Source organism: Solea solea, chromosome 20 (assembly GCF_958295425.1).
Source record: "Solea solea chromosome 20, fSolSol10.1, whole genome shotgun sequence".
NCBI lineage: Eukaryota > Metazoa > Chordata > Actinopteri > Pleuronectiformes > Soleidae > Solea > Solea solea.
The window spans coordinates 16813042-16829678 of NC_081153.1; the positions used below are offsets into that span (position 1 = coordinate 16813042).

At 40.5% G+C, this 16637-nt stretch overlaps 2 protein-coding genes across 4 annotated transcripts; one reads left to right on the forward strand and one right to left on the reverse strand.

Moving 5' to 3' along the window:
• Positions 1–394: 394 nt before the first annotated feature.
• On the reverse strand, positions 395–4440 carry cks1b (CDC28 protein kinase regulatory subunit 1B). Its single transcript, XM_058618344.1, has 4 exons — positions 4300–4440; positions 4020–4087; positions 3292–3419; positions 395–1938 (listed from the first exon to the last, which is right to left on the reverse strand). The coding sequence occupies exons 2-4, from the start codon at positions 4076–4078 to the stop codon at positions 1889–1891; spliced, it is 237 nt and encodes a 78-aa protein (XP_058474327.1). The 5' UTR covers positions 4079–4087; positions 4300–4440; the 3' UTR covers positions 395–1888.
• A 1422-nt stretch (positions 4441–5862) lies between these two features.
• On the forward strand, positions 5863–16099 carry pbxip1a (pre-B-cell leukemia homeobox interacting protein 1a). Of its 3 annotated transcripts, none has more exons than XM_058619493.1 (11): positions 5863–6017; positions 6771–6899; positions 8644–8728; positions 8819–8886; positions 9570–10269; positions 11494–11724; positions 12040–12063; positions 12436–12479; positions 12652–12747; positions 12844–13024; positions 13177–16099. In XM_058619493.1, the coding sequence occupies exons 2-11, from the start codon at positions 6828–6830 to the stop codon at positions 14187–14189; spliced, it is 2514 nt and encodes an 837-aa protein (XP_058475476.1). In that variant the 5' UTR covers positions 5863–6017; positions 6771–6827; the 3' UTR covers positions 14190–16099. The 3 variants fall into 3 exon arrangements, with proteins under 3 accessions (XP_058475476.1, XP_058475478.1, XP_058475477.1); XM_058619494.1 differs by lacking the exon at positions 5863–6017 and adding an exon at positions 6074–6247; XM_058619495.1 differs by lacking the exon at positions 12040–12063.
• Positions 16100–16637: the final 538 nt, after the last annotated feature.

The window sequence follows — 16637 nt, forward strand, 5'->3', positions numbered from 1 at the left end:
TCCTGATCCACTAAATCACACACACACACACATTCAGAAGTCTGTGTTCATCATGGACTCCTGCATATTTAAGAGCACAGCTTTCTACCAGCAGAGTTCACCACATTACACTAGAACAGCTGAGGTGATGTGATGAACAAAGAAAGAGCAGATATAGCTCACACTGGTGGCAGCAACACATGTTGAGCCATCTTCATTATTAACAATTCATGTGAAGACTTCTAACATTGTCGCAAGGCAGCTAAACGAGTTGCCTTCGTTTATTGTTGCGGGCAAATGACACTTGAAATTACATTCACAGGAAACACGATGCGATAATTGTGTGACACATTTATTCTGAACAGAAAATGCACATCAATTTCATTACGGTTATCAACAAGGGAATACTTTCCCCCCCCCCCGCTTTTGAAACAGACTGCGACAGTGAATCAAGTGTACGTTCAGTTTATTTTACAATTGACAGAGACAGGAAACTGCAAAGAGAGGCATATCTAAAAGAATTTCATGCTGCCGTCTAGTCCGATTTGGTTTAGATCAACCACTACATGATGGGATGAAAACAACCAGTTCAACTTCTGTAAATGTTCCACTTCTAAACATTCAAATAAGTTGCAAATACATGCAAGTACTTTTTTTCCCCCTCTCTTCCCATTTAAAGCAGCTGCAACATACAATGCAAAACGGAGCAGAATCAACTCTACAATGCACCAATAATATATCTGAGGTGTTCAGACGACGTCAAACATGACTTCATTAGATTCAAAGATAAAATTCAGCATGACTGTCTTCATATGGGTTTAATAATTCTGAGTTTGAAACCAGTTCAGTCAGAACTAAAGCACAATGGTCATTTGAGGCCTTGACTGACAGCAGCGGCTGAGAAAGTGATTGTACGGTGGGCGAGAACATCAACACGTGACTGCTAGGTGGAAATATTTGGAAGGCTTCAGGAGAGAAGTGCAAATATACAATACCAAATACATGCAGCTGGCTTTACATCTGAGTCACTGTTCTCCATGTATCCCAAAAGAGCATTTTTAAAGGCTAGTGCTTGCTGTTAAAGCATTTGCTTACTTAACATTAATCTTTTGGAGGCCAAGTGTATTCACACAGCAGTTGTAAAGCCCAAATATTGTCAAACAACAAATATGCACTAATACAATTTAAAAAAAGTTTATATTTATTTCAGAGATGTCAAGACATTTATAAATACTGAGCGACTCACTGGTACGAATCAATTGAAATGATTTGTTTCAGAGAAGGCCCCAAACTCATAGAATAACCCTAAGTAGTATTTATGCGACCACTAGGGACACAGCTTTTCATGTACATGATGTATTGCAAATGCCAAATTACAGTGTCATTTTAAACGGAGCAGCAACACATTACTTAAAACCGCAGTTTGAGATTACGTTGGAGTTATATTAAGTTCAAGGTCCAACTTTCTTTCTGCTTGTGTCGCAAACCGACCTTGACCCAGGATGTTGTGACACCAAAGTTTTATTCCACACATTTTTATAGCAGTTGTTCTAAAAAGCTGGAATATCCAAGCAGGTTCAGCAACTTAGAAGGACAGATTCAGTCAAAAAAAAAAGGAAGAGAGAGATATTGATAACTGATGTGAACTGTGAGTTGCTGTTTAACAGGTGCACAAGTCTTTTTTTTCCCCCAAGAGAATGGTGACGATTTTGTTTCTTCAAACACATCCTCCATTCCACAACCACTGTTCCTAAGTGAGATAGTCCTTCTCCAGGTCCAACATGATCAGCCCAAATTACAAGTCCCCGACCACACAGAGTTTAGTAATGTGAGGGCATGATCCCTATGATGTGTTGATCTGTGGCACATGAGTGAGACTGATCTTCCAAGGACCCAGAGTATCGCTCACCTAAATCTTTTGGTTGGGCAGGGGGCGCCGGAACAGCAAGATGTGTGGCTCTAATGGAGGAGTGGGGAAAAGAAGGCAATATTTAGACAGATATAATGATAGTTGAACAAGAGAGAAATCTGGCTTTAGACTCTAATTACAACATGTCTGAATGAATGGAAGATGTGACTGGGATCGCATCTGCTGCTGCCACCAGATCTACTGGAAACAGGGGATGGCGATAAGGGCAATAAATCTCTTTAAGACTTTTTTTAAAAACCTCACACATTCAGGGAATGTGTGGAGTTTCAGTGCACATTTCATTTTGTACAGTCATTTAAATACTAAAACATATAGTCCCTATTTATAACAGGCTCCACCTCTTTAAATTTTGTAAATGTACCCGTTTTTATACCAAACACCAAACTAGGGACCATTAAGGGAGATGTTTTTCAAACTTGTGACTCTTGATCAGCTAATGAAAATGAGCTACTTAGACCCCCTTTACATCTGGCATTAAAATGCATCTTCTGTAATCAGATTGCAATCAGATAGTGCATGACAGTGCATGACAGTGCCCTCCGCACTGTACACAGTCACCGCAACACCACAAGAGTAATTATGACTCAACATTTTTTCTGCATAGGACTAGTATACGAACATCAAGCATTACAGGACACATGCACATTGGCAGCAGGAGACATTTACCTAAATATTAAAAATTTTTCTTGCACAAAATTCAAGCACTTGCACTGACTGTCAATTTAAAAAAAAAATTCAAATTCACAAATTTAAGGACCGTTGGGAACCCTGTAGTCCTCGTACATATTGTGTCACGTGCTTAGATGTTCACAGGCAAATTGTCCGACAGCTATGTAATTCCAAGTGATCAAATCACGTTTATGTGTGGAGACATAAGAAACCCATCGACATGGGTTACTCTGATGATGCCATACAAATACACATTTGTGAAGCAGCTTTCAAACACAGATGGCGGGTTAAAAAAAGAAAAAAGAAAAAAAATTGTATTGTCAAGTAATGGTGCAGAACTGCACCATTATGTCACAGCACCATTATGTCACAGCTGACCATTGTGCAGTGAGGGGTGTGGTCTTTTGATGAGTGAATATGTCTGACACCAGTTTTGTTTGATGCAAAAGAAGTCCAAAAAAATTGAATTCAAAGATGAATATACAGTTCTATAGATATTTTATGGATATAGAAAATATCCATAAATTATATTAATTAAAAATGTCTGGTATTAAACACTCTATTACAATCAATGTCTAGTAACTATTGGTGTTTATTATGACATGGACTAGGGCCCCTGCCAAAAATGTTTGTCACTGTAGTGAGTGTAAGGACATTGACACAACCAGGAACATATCAAAATGATATGATGATAATACTCAAGGTTTAGATACCTGGCTGGTGAATCATGTAATGCACCCATCCTTGACTCTGTTGGACACCCAGGTTCCTCCACTCAGTCTCTGACATCAAATGGGTCTTGGGGACACGTTTTGCAATGTCTTTGGGCAGCACCACATGCCTGCAATGATACACAATAATAATAAACTTTATTTTTATGGGACCTTTCAAAACAGATAGAACAGGCGTTACATCAATCACCCCCATATTGGGTTGGGACACACAGATGGGTCGAAGTGGGATATTTAAGGGTCACGGAAAAAAAATTGTGAGCCTTTTCCTTATACTTTTTAAAAGAAAAAGGGTCAAATTCATACTTGTTACAAATGTGTAATAAGTAAGGGAAGACATTAACTGTACAACATGGTAGTAGACTAGAAAGACTGCAGTATACAGTGTTACATATATAATGATAGCTTTAGTAAAGTAAAGATCTGCTCAACAGAAAACTTTTTAAAAGCAGGTATTGTTTTTGTAATATGATTTATAATAGATACAGATAAGCGTCCTCGTCATTTTCACATAAATTGATTCGAATCATGATGTGACTTTATAGCGTCTGTCATCACAATTCTGTTTTGACATACTTTCGATCTCGGCAAAATAACGGATTACTTGTGCAATACTAGTGTAGCACCACTTTAGTTTGTTTATAAAATGTTTCATATATAGTGACATAAGAAAGTTAAGAAGCATGCATGCATGCATGAACGCTACCCACCTGTACTCGTATTTTTCATCGTCGTATTTGTCAGAGTAGTAGATATGTTTGTTAGACATGGTGAAAATCTGGTGAAGAGGTTTGTAAACAGTTAGTCATCATTCAGAATCACAAAAATGAATTAGCCAACTAGTTCTGTGGCCGCCGTGACAGCAAGGTGCGCGTGGCTAAGCTAATGAAGCTCAATTGACCGAAAACAAGAGTTATTTCTGACAATATAGGTCGAAATAAACAAGCTGCTGCCGACCCCCGACAACAGCCCGTCGGGTTTTAAAGTTACCTGATTAACTGACAACGTTGCCTGGGGGTGAAAAGGTGAACTAGTCCAGCTTTTAGTACAACAGCAACGAGATGCTGTCGCCTTCTTTGTTTCCCTCTCGAATGTCGGCGAGGCGAGCCCGCTTTACAATGTTCAAATACATATCGTCCCTTCTGATTGGCCAGTCGAGCCTGCGAGCGCTCTTACTATTGGTCGCTTATATCTGTCGCAGGAAATCGTCGTCACGAACAAGTCGCTTTCTAATTGGTTAGCACGACAGAGGAAAAAAGCCAGGTTCTTTGGAATACATCACATGACACACTTTACATTACATTACACACACACGTATGCATATACGTGTGTGTGTGTGTGTGTGTGTGTGTGTGTGTGAGCCAGATAGATAGATAGATAGATAGATAGATAGATAGATAGATAGATAGATAGATAGATAGATAGATAGATAGATAGATAGATAGATAGATGGATAGGTCTTTGAGGAAAGACAGTGAAATAATATTTATGATGATATTTGACATTATTTCAAAATAAAAGTGTCTGTTTTGTATATATACATATATATATATATATATATATATATATATATATATATGTGTGTGTGTATTTATGATGCAAAATGAATCTATTAATAAAATAAACCATACAGAAACAACTTGATATTAAGAAAAAATTGATAGGCCGCATGTGGCCTCAGTGCCGTAAGTTTGAGAACTCTGGTTTAGAAGAAGTACCAAAACAGTTGCTCACCGTTATTATCACACATTAAATGAATAACAATATATATGTATATGACATATGACATGACAAAAAAGAGTAAAATGAAACTCACAGGAGGTTGTGTGGCGAAAATTAAAAGGGCACCTACTGTGCACTGATGGGGCCATTAGTACGCTTAAAGCAGCTTGGCCCTGGGGACTGGATTTCATGTGGACCTCTATGTGGACCTCCACACATTATTGTTTTCACTGAGATGGGTATTTTCTATCCAGCACTGAATATAATTTCCTCAAAGGACATCCTTTGGGTCATTGCATAATTGATCCAAAACAAAGAATATGGCAAACCTCTAATGGAATTTCTAATATGATCAGGTAAATAATTCCAACAGTGAGGTCCTTGGAATATGATGGCACATTTGGAAAATGTTGCTCTGAATGACTTTGTAAAATAATTATGGGATTTGGGAATATGACTGAAATACTGACCAGACTAATAATAGAGGAGTCAGATGATGAAATGAATGTCCACACTGGAGCAATAGGAGTGAAGGGGTTGTCCACTGTGGTAAGTCCCGCAGTTCAAATATAACTTCTGTAGACGTGTCAGAGTGTGGCTGGTGCTGGCAGCCCCTGCCTTCTGTGTATTTATATATGACTGTGTGTGTAAGCATGTATATTCTGGGTTAGGTTCACACATGAAGCTGTATTATTGAAACCAAGCGTCCATCACCTGCCGCTCCACCTGCAGGTGTCAATCAAGCGTGGCTGTGCGTCCCTTTCCTGACACGACACTCCTATCTGATTGGTCGAGCCTCGCTTCGGAGGCGGGTCCTCCCGAGGCTTTGCTGAAAGCCTATTGGACGAGCGGCGCCATGGTCGACGTGACGCAGCTCGGAATTCCCAAAGTTCCCAAGTTCAGAGGGAAAGAGGAGCGTTTTTCTTTCTAATAAACACACCGTTTTGAAGGGAAAACAGCCGACGACTGAGCCGCGAGAAGGCTGGGTAAATAAAGCATGATTCTCTGTGTTTAACTTGATAAGAGTCGAGCAGGAGGGGCTGACTATCCGGGGGGCCTGTGAGAGTGAGAACGCGGAAGAGTGGAAGTGGGAAATTCAGCCTTAGCATCCTTTGTTTACCTTCATGACTGAACCTTGAAATTTGGTTGCTTCAACAACCACAACCGCGACACTGCGTCGTCGGCTCAACCTAAGCGCACATAGTGTTATCGACAAGTGAGTAGTAGCCTGTTTGTTCGTTTTCTGGATCAATGAACCGCTCGTGCCTGGTTATTGACCATTTTTGGTCATTTGACTGCCTCACAGATGGAGAGGATGGAGGGGTTTGAATGAACGGATTGACTGAAAATGGCAGCGGCCATGAGTTAAAATGCATTATCTCTCTGTTTAACTACGCAGCAGTTTAATATGGACGACACTGTTGCATAACAGGTATTATCGTCAACCTGCTCTAACTCCCATGTGTGCGGTGACTCAGGCCCTTAATTGCATAGTAATGTCGTCATTGGCTGTCATTTACTCTTCAACCATCATAATACTGCAGGGAAAGAGGCGTAGTTTGTTGAAAGATTGTGTGTCCTGTCATGTTTATGTCTGTGCATACCTATGTTTTCCACTGCAAACACATAATGCTCCTATTGTTACATGTAAATAATGAATATAACCTTCACACCAAGGCTTGCCTTGTCTGCATCTGGCCTCGTCATAGAATAAGTGCTGTTTCTGTCGTCGTCTGCAGAATATTGTTAAGCCGAATCTGCAACCGTGCTGCGCCACGTTGAGCCTGAAGAGGGCGATGTCTGACAGCAGCAACAGCACAGGTAGCAGTGCGTCCTCGACCAACAGCTGGACCCTCCTCTCCCCCGAGGTAAGACTCACAGGCTCAGTCCCAAAGACTGCCCCCCTAAACCCTTATGACCATACCCTCAAATGCTTTGATGAGGTGAGAGATTGCAAGGGCTCTACACGATATAAACAGAAATGGGACAACACTTAATGCTCCATAAGACGTTATCTCTGCAATGGTAATAAAGAGTTTGGCAGGGTTTGTTCTTGTTATTGAATAGTTTGTTTTCTGCTAGGTTAGAGGTCCAGTGTCTAACATTTAGGAGGTATTATTGAGTGTAACTGGTTATAATACTCATAAGTATGTTTGAATAGGTGTGTATTGACTTTAAAATTTGGTTTCCATCACTTTAAGGTAAGCCTGTTACATGTACTGTTAACAGCATGGCATGGATAGTCAATTTTAACAAAACCCAAAACAATGACAATTCTTCAGCCTTTTCAGAAGAAAAGGAAAGGGTAAAAACATATAGTCTACTATACTACTATACTATAGTCTACGAAAACACCATTGTTTTTTTTGTTTTTTTTGTTTAAATAAAACCAGCCTGAATGGACTAACTAGCCAGAGTGTGCCTTTTGCAGTTTGTAAGTAAAAGCTTCCTGATGTACTTGGGGAAGGGAGTGGTGAGTGGAGGAAGTCCTCTGTTTGTTACAATTAGTCTGATATCACTAATTCTTAATAATTCTTAAGATTATTTAAATTAATTTGGGCAAAATGTCATGATTATGCATTAGTTGAAATAAATGGTTGTTTTATGAGCTTGAAAACATATTCTTATATTTCTATGTTTACATGTCCATTGAAGGTTTAGTCGCTCTCTTTATACTGATTAAATGTTGTTTGTTGATGTAATCGCTTCTGCAAATTACATAAAGTGGCCACCAGAGGGCCCTCACATCTTTGATGAGACGGCCCTAAGCCCTCATTTTTACTGTGAACACACCCCTTACTCTGGGAGATTGTGAGGGTGGGTGGACATAGGGACTTGACCTCAGAGACCAGAGAGGGAACTGTTTGGAGATGCGTGGGCCTGGATATTACACTGACTCCTTAATACAGGCTCATTTCAAGTATAACATGTCTGAGCTTGTAACCCCCAAGTTGCCCGTATTGCATAAAAGCACAAAGAATGTTTCCCAAATTGTGACCCATCAATCACATTTTGTTCAGTTTGAATATACATTCAAGACATTTGTGAATCTATGTGTCAGACAGAGCTCATAGTTGTTTACTTTGTGTATCATCCAGGTTTATTTGAATAACTTGCTGTGCTGTGCATAAAGGCAGTGCATTGCAGATAAAAAATGTTTTATTGTAATCATAAAAAGCTGCTGCTCATCCATCAATACACATTCAGTTGTGAGTTTTTTTTAAGAACACTAAAATTAATTCAGCATAAAACCTCACAGCTGCTTTCATGATTGTAACACAGCTCTCTCAGTTTTTGTTGAAACACTGACTTTTAGAAACATGTTGAATAAATAAATACACGTTGTGTTATTGTAGTTTTATGCAATATTATAATATTGTTTATTCAACTAAAGTCACTGAGGATAGTTGACAAAATGTCACACTTGTGTGAGTACAGTATCAGTTTCAAGAAAAAGAGTCATGTGTCAACATGTATAACAATTACAATTGACGGCTTGGGCCTTTTATAGGGTGTGCTCTTAATGTCATGTATAACCAGTAAAGTGTACTCCAGGTTTTAATGTTAATATTTGTAGGAATCCTGAAGTAACTGGATATTCTTACTCCTTAGGAAGCTGCTGTTGAGAATGTCGGGACTGTGGACGATGGCACTGAGAGCTTGGGTGATGTCCCCAGTCTCTCTGAGGAGGTGGCAGGTACTGAAAATCTTTTATAGGATCTGTAGCATGATCGTGTTCAGACTGAAGACAGTTTGGAGTGTTGACACTGTGTTAATCTTATTACAGGAGCTGCTGGGGAGTTAAGACCAATTGACATTACCATAGAAACTGTCCTGTCTGAGGAAGGTCATCAGGTTAGTTCACAGTTAACATTATAATGATCCTAGCATGGTTTATATGTCGTACTGATGTTTATTCTGTGCATTAAACACCAATAAAATCATCAATAGTTTATTATTACGTCACTGTAATCATTATTATTAGAACAAATCCTCACCCCTGCGATGGAAAACCGACCTGTCCAGGATGTGCCCAACCTTTCGCCCCATGTCTGCTGGGATTGGTTCCAGCGAACCTCATGTGGAGAATAAAGCGATGGAAAATGAATGAATGAATGAATGAGCAGAGTAAATTAACCGTTGGTGTAATTTCTTGTTTGAAGGCATTATTTAACTGCCCACACTTAGCTAATGTAACTGCAGCAAAGTCACACTCCACTCTATTTTACAATGCTTCATTTATGTTAACTGCATAGATTGAAGAGGGAGTAAAAATACAAATGAAGCACAGCAAGTCGTCCTAATGCAGTGTGATGCCTTTTTATCAGATGTTAGAAGACTGGAAAATTACAACTGCCTCATTCTTATTATGCCATTTCCTATGCTCAGTGTAAATGAATGAGTCGAGACCTCTTCTCTAGAGCTTGTGTTTTGGGAGAACAAAAGGAAAGCATTGAAACAAACAGACACCGTGATTGCTTGAATTTCAGATTGTAAATTTATTTACACATTGTTTTCTCTATCACCCACGTTTCTAGGTGTGTCAAGAGACTTCTCCAGAGTCCAGTGAGGGTCCCATCCCTTCTAGTCCATCTCGGTTGAGTCCTCTGCCACACAACCCCCTCGACCCTGCAGACCTCGACTTGGAGAGTCAGCCTCCAATCATCCATGATATCGACACCAGCTCACCCAGTGATAACGAGAACCTCGGAGCCATACCCTTTCTCACCAGCATGGATTTGGATATTCCGCTTAATATTCCTGCTGCTGAATTCCACCTATCTGAGTTTGAGGAGTCCTGCTCTGCGTCTCTCATGACCGACACTCCTGTCTCTACAACATCAGTTTTTGACACACCTGCTGATGTATGTCAGATTCACGTGAGCCCTGCTGACGAGAGTCCAATCTTCACAGATGAACCTGAGGTTAACATCACCACAGAGACCATCACAGCCATTGATGCTCCCTCTCATGTTGACGCAGACGTCAGCTTTGCTCCAGAAAAAACACATCTGCCAAACCCAGTTTCAGAGAGCCTGTTGACAGAAGAACCCACTGAAGAAACTCCTGCACCAGAGACTGTTCGTGCACTCGAGCAAGAGGAGGAGGAGGAGGTGGTGGAGGAGGAGGAGGGGGAGACAGAGGAGCAGGATGAGGCAGCAATGGAAAAGGAGGCAACCGACACATGGGACACAGAAAACCAGGATGAGAGACAGGAAGAAGAAGAAGAAGAAGATGGTATGAAACTTATGCTGCATGTATGATTTTAGAGAACACAATAGATGAAGCCAGTCAGTATTTTCTCAAACAGTCATTCCCACATTACAGATTAACATTTCTTTAAAAGAACTCCCTCATACCTTTGGTAAACATTCATGTAAAACAATGATAGAAAAGCTGTTTGTCTCCACTCATAGTTTCCCAACAGCTGTGATGACACCAGTTAGGCGTTGCTTTGTTTTAATGGGTCACATGGCAGAATAACTGGGAACCGCTGGGGACCAGATGGCATGATAAAATCATAATTAGTATTTTAACAAATCCAAATGAACAAAAAACAAAAAAAACCATCATGTTTGATTTAGTTTTGGTTTACAAGGCATGCTGCAGTAACATAATGGAGCATATCTATATACATACATTAGGCTTTATCTACATATGTCAACACATATAGCATATTGGGTCATTGGTAATTTATCAACCATATACTCCTGGAAGTATATATAGTAGTGTAAGTAATGATAAATATGCACCATGTAAGCTGAAATAATTACATGTCAAATCTGCAGTTTAATTTGGGCTGATCACTAACCAATTGTACGTCCTGAAGGCATAATACGTTCAGATATTTTTCTCAGGTATTTTTGATCGTCTTACTATAAAATAACTGCCACACATTGAACATGCGGTTTTCGTTGGCTCGCGTAAAGTTGAAAGCTTTGCATGTTTGGTAACACAGCCTTCGGGGGAAGTTGTAGTTTATGGCTCTTTTATAACAAGAGAAATGAAATGAGAGTCCTATTGTTGAGATTTGGTTAACATGTTTCTTATTTGTGTCATGTTAGCAGCTGGAAAGTGATTTATTAGCACCTCAGGGAGGCACACACCCTGCAACGAAAACTCACATGCATTAGATTAATGTTTTATTATATAGTGAGAAAATGTCATCCATTTCCATGAGAGGCACTGAATATTTTTCTTTCTAATACACAGTTTACACACTGTTGAGTTTTGCAGTTTTTTTGCAGAGTTCAGAGACAGTGTCTGTAGCTTATTATCATTTGTAAATAAGCTAAGTTCTCACAGTTCTGTAACCAAAAATGTTGAAGTTATTCAGGGTCACATGTGGTTTAGGTTTAAACGCAACATCGCCTGTTTGTCGTAGAAGAATATGTCAGCCCTGCGAGGTTGTCCGTCCTTCGCGCTGACACACTCCTCTTGTTGCATTTCTACTTTTCTTAGAGCCGTCAACTAGTTTGGATTCCAGAGACACCAGTGGCTTCGATGACGGACTGAGGAGAAGAAATGTCCCCTACTTTGACGCTCCAAGACCAAGAACCTCAGATGAGGAGGATGAGGAAGAGGAAGTGGAGTTTAAGGTGGCTGAGAAGAAAGAAAAGCCATGGTTCTCACTGAACAAATGCATTGTGGGAGCTCTGGTGCTGCTCTTTTTAGGTTCCCTCTTCCTGTCAGGTGAGTTCCTCTCATTTCTAACTAGGCAGAGCGTGTTTCCGCTTTTATAGTGAACAGATATAATGAGCTACTGCTCTTGTTGTGTGTTATACATGTAAAAAAAAACAAAAAACAGTAAGAAACCTGATGTTTATAAAACAACTATGAGTGTGTTTGCTTAGTGTACATCAGAATTCCAGTACCTGTTTACTCCTGACCATTTTACGACATTACGTCTTTGTGTGTACAAAAACATGAGCACATTTATTTGCTTTTTGCAGCCAAAGTACAGTGTTTGTGTTAGATCTTGTTGACCAAGCTGAACTGTGTCAACAGGTATCCTGTCTGACCTGGATTATGGTAGGTCCAGAACTAGATTAGACGGCAGTGTAAGCTTCTGCACCAGCTGGCTGTTGCTCAGGTGCTTGTCCAAACACTTATCTGGCCTAACAGCGCATGCAGTGGCAGTAAAGACAAGCAAATAACATGCAGCTGTGAACTATGTAATGACACTATCACTTTGGAACGACTCACTGTGATGTTCACATCTAGGGTCAGGTGTTTATTGACACGGTAAATAGAAATAATCTGCCAAATTAAAAAGTTTCAAAGACACATAAGTTTCAGATCCACACAACAATGGCACATGTTGATATTTGACTGCTTGGAATCCATATGTCAACAAGGTGTGTTTGCTGTGCTTGTATGAAATATGTGTTTTCTGTCTGACAGGTGACTTTGACACCTCTGAACTGAGTAATGGAGAACAAAGCCAGGTCTGTTGTACTGTCTCTTATTTTATTTGCGGAATATTTTGTCCAGTATTTGTCTGTACAATGATTTAAAAAAAAAAAAAAAAACTTGAAGACAGATGCTGAACTAATAAACAGATTAGATTATTTAAAAATAAAGAAAATTGTACTCCTTTGCCAATGATCTTCAATCCAGGACTGGCTTAGTCATGATCCACAGGATATGAAAGACTTATTGGATAAACTGACTCAGGAAAACCAACACATTGCTCTGCTGGAGGCTCAACTAAAGGTCAGTATACAGATTTATTCATGCAAATGAAGTTGTTTCAAACTTGGGTTTGAACGCATTCAGCATTAAACATCTATAGTTTTCTTTGTCTTGCAGTCCCAGAAAGAAGAACTCGATTCAGCTCTGAAGACCGTAACTGAAAGTGGTGATGAAAACAGAAAATCTGATATAGAAAAAGAAAATGCAAAGTTGAAGGAGGAGTTGTCAATTCTGCCTGAACTGAGGAAAGAGTTGGAGACTCTGAGGGCAAGAGTGACCGAACTCAACCAGCTCACAGGTGCAATGTGTAGTTTTTACAGTATATTGAACTCGTGTTGAAATGATATTGCAAAAAGAATAGTGCTGTTCAGTAGTTCTCAGTGATGATCTTTAGACCTTTCTCATATGAATTATATCACTTGAACTTTTGATGACTTTGTTCCTTCACAGCTGATCAAAACATCCCTCCAGTTACTCCAGGTTCATCCCCTCAGTCCAGGGACAAAGATGGTCAGAGTACCCAAAAAGTTGGACCTGAGAGGAAAAAGGAAACAGATGAGGGAAGCAGCCTGAAGCATGAACTCCAGAGACAGAAGGTTCTTTTGGAGGAGAGCAGAAAGAGGCTGGAGGGGATGAAAAAAGATGGAGGCAGCCGAAAACAAGTGAGGGATAGTTTGGAGGGGATCCAGCAAAGGCTGTCTGAACAAGTGGAGAGATGGGGCAAAAAGAAGCCACAGGATTTCAAATGGAAAGGCACCAAAGGCAAAAACACTGAGCGGGACCACTGGAAGAAAGACGAGAAGAAAGAGTGGAAGCACAGCAAAGAGGGAGGGTGGAAGGACAAGGAGGAGAAGGAGAGGAAGCCTCAGAAGCAAAACTCGCACAAAGAGGCGTGGAGGAAACACCAGGACGAGTGGGAGAGGAAGAAGGATGAGCGCAGAGTGGACAGAGAGGAGAGGAGGAAGGAGAAACCATGGCACAACCAGCCTAGTGAAAGCTCTCACCATCACCAGCACCAGCACAAGCACAAGCATCAGCAGCCCCGCCGCACTCTTCACCACAACCACAACGATTTCTGGGGAGACCAGGAGAAGAAGCTCCGGCGAAACTTCCGCCCCCCAGTGGGCTGCAGCTCCGTAGACGACTGCGCGAGCAAGGAAGGGCTGTACGCAGTGGAGCTGTCCGAGTTCGAGGAGCTGCTGGAGGGCTACCTGAGCAAGCTTGAAGGGTCTTCACCCGAGAACAAGGACAAGATCCGAAAGCTGACTGCAGAGTTCTTTGAGGGCGGCGTGTTTATCCACGACAGAGTTCCTTTCAGCGACTTTGCTGAGGACGTAGCTGACATTCTGGAGGACATGGCGGATGTTTTAGAGGGCAATGGGCAAAAGGACAGTGACTCCCTGGAGGAGGAGATGGAGGAGTTTGAACGAGAAGCCCTCTGGAAGTTTGCAGCCACAGCTTAAAAAGAGACATACTGGGAAGGGAGTACAATACAACACTAAGACATGGGACATGCGGTGGTTTTCTAGGACTTCTCTTGCTTAGCCTCTTCTCTTCAGAGCTGTGATTGTAGTAACTTCTGGTACAGAGAGCTTGTGCCTCTCATAAATGTGACCCTCCGAGTCTATAATTGTAAGCTTGTACTTGTCATTCTGGACTTAGTTGTCATTAGCTACCTCTGTCAGGTCTTGTGTCCTAATGCAAAGTTCCTCAGTAATGTGTTGTGTGGATTTCCCTCTGCTTTATAGTGTTTGCATGTTGGAGTTCATGGTGTAAAAATCAAACTGATAATATACAGGTTACACACAAATGGGGTCATATGGAGATAGTATTTGCAAATAATGATTTCATTGGGTTAAAATAGTGGACATTTTGTTTAATAAGTTGAAAGACATGCAAATTTGGTACTTCTTTTTTCCTCCTCCTCCTCCTCCTCCTCCTCCTTCCTTGTTTGGGAATACAGCCTGCCTTTACTGCAAACAGGTCAAAACAAAAGCTTAGAGGAGTTTTTGCAGATACTATCCCACCTCGTTTTGGGTGTAACTGTTTGATCCCAGAGGATCACAAATGAGATCAAGTCAGACCAGTTTTGTGGCAGCCGCTCCCGAGGCAGAGCGCATCGTTTCAGAGCCCCAAGTGTTTGACTTCTACGTTTTAATGCTCAACTCCCAACTGCCGGTTGACAGCAGATGGGTGGAAAAAACACGAACCACTTTGTGCAACTGCTAAAAAAAAACAAAAAACAAAGAAAGAAAGCAACAGGACAGCCTGATTTATTTATGAACAGCCATATTAATTACTGCTAAACCACTTTAGCACTTTTCTCAAATATTCACGTTTACTGCCGTTTTATTTCCTCATGATTTCATTTCTATTTAGTTCCTTTCATATTTTGTAAAGTAGCCATGGGGACGTCCATCACATGGTCTGCATATACTGACTTGAGTCATTTAATTAATCCAAATGAGATGAGATCATTTCCATTTAGTAAGGTGATGCAAATTCAAGTTATTCTTTACAGAAAGAAGAAAGAAAGAGCTGCTATATTTTAATTTTTTCTGAGCTGAATAAGAGCAGCAAAAAATCAAGAATGGTGCAAAATAATATCTATAGCATGCAGCGTTACATTTTAGTGGAAGTATAATAATTAGGTTCATTTCTCCTTTTTTTTTAATCTTAATCTTGAAAATATCCCACCTTCGGTGAATGTGAATGTGAAGTTGAAATCGACATGTTGCGATTGTTGTTCTTTTCAGTGATTGACAGAAGCTATGACGTGTTAAATGTTTATTTAAGCTGTACAATGACACTGCAACTCATTTCCTTTTTCTGTAACTAGAAGAACCAGCCTCGGTTGCAGACCATAAAACAATAATACGTGTGGAAGAGGTGATGTTTTCCGATAGCTTTCAGTTAAAGTTTGCCAGCTACTGCATATGTGCCTTTATTACAACAAACATCTTCGAGTGAAGACGTTGTTTTAGTTTCATTTGCTTGTGCAAAGGGAGAAGCAAAGTGTGCGAGTCGTACTGTGGTTGTGTGGCAGAGTATGAATGTTTAAAGATGTGTGGAACAGATTTTGCTGTTTCTACAGGGGAACTTTTTTGTGTGACAAGACCAAAGGGATCAAAAGAAGGTTTGACTGGAACAGACGAATCCTGAAACACATTTATGAATCAATATTTGAGACATCTTTGTCTTTTTGGGACGACAGCAGGACTCTGCATTTACTTATATTGTGCTTCAGATGTGCATGCCATCGATCCCTGGACAAATGTATTGATACATTTGGATGGTTTCTGTTTTTTCCCCTTCATCAATTATATCCTCTTTTAGGAAGTCAGTGTTAAGTTCAATAAAGACTTTGCTCTCATGTAAGCAGTGTCTTTATTTAAACACTTTCCTTGCTGGGATTTTAGAGAATCCGAAGGTGTTGTTATTCATGGAAATGTGTCAGTGCTGAAACGTTCACACGCAGCCATGTGTGACTTGTATGTGGCAGGAAGTGGAAGTGTTGGTATGACGGGCATTTGTTATCACAGCCACGATGCTGAACGGAGGTATTTACAACTAGATTAAATACTCTGAGCACGTACACAAACACCAAACACTGACTTCCTGCCTGATTTCACATGAGAGAGAGTATGTGGCGGTCGGTCACTGACCCGAGCTGAATAAGAATGTAAGAGGTGATGGCGAACACGTCCGAGAGTTCTTGTCGTTCTTTGACTTCTACAAACAAGTCGTCACGCAAGCGCGTTCTGCATATTTTTGTTTCTTTATTTCCAGCTGCTCCTCTTGGTGTTAGCTTCCTCTCAGCAGAAGCATTTCTGCTTTGTCAAGGGGGAAAAAAAGGGGGGGGGGGAAGAGGACACTGAATGATATTAAAGGTACAGTGTCTAACATTTATT

What these genes read in the sequence shown, in the direction of transcription:
- cks1b (XM_058618344.1), bottom strand. Translation starts at nt 4,078, where the DNA reads ATGTCTAACAAACATATCTACTACTCTGACAAATACGACGATGAAAAA. An exon ending in GATGAAAAATACGAGTACAG is followed by an intron (nt 3,420 to 4,019) that starts GTGGGTAGCGTT and finishes GTATCATTGCAG; the next exon opens with GCATGTGGTGCTGCCCAAAG. An exon ending in TTACATGATTCACCAGCCAG is followed by an intron (nt 1,939 to 3,291) that starts GTATCTAAACCT and finishes CTCCTCCATTAG; the next exon opens with AGCCACACATCTTGCTGTTC.
- pbxip1a (XM_058619493.1), top strand. Translation starts at nt 6,828, where the DNA reads ATGTCTGACAGCAGCAACAGCACAGGTAGCAGTGCGTCCTCGACCAAC. An exon ending in TCTCTCTGAGGAGGTGGCAG is followed by an intron (nt 8,729 to 8,818) that starts GTACTGAAAATC and finishes ATCTTATTACAG; the next exon opens with GAGCTGCTGGGGAGTTAAGA. An exon ending in CGAACTCAACCAGCTCACAG is followed by an intron (nt 13,025 to 13,176) that starts GTGCAATGTGTA and finishes GTTCCTTCACAG; the next exon opens with CTGATCAAAACATCCCTCCA.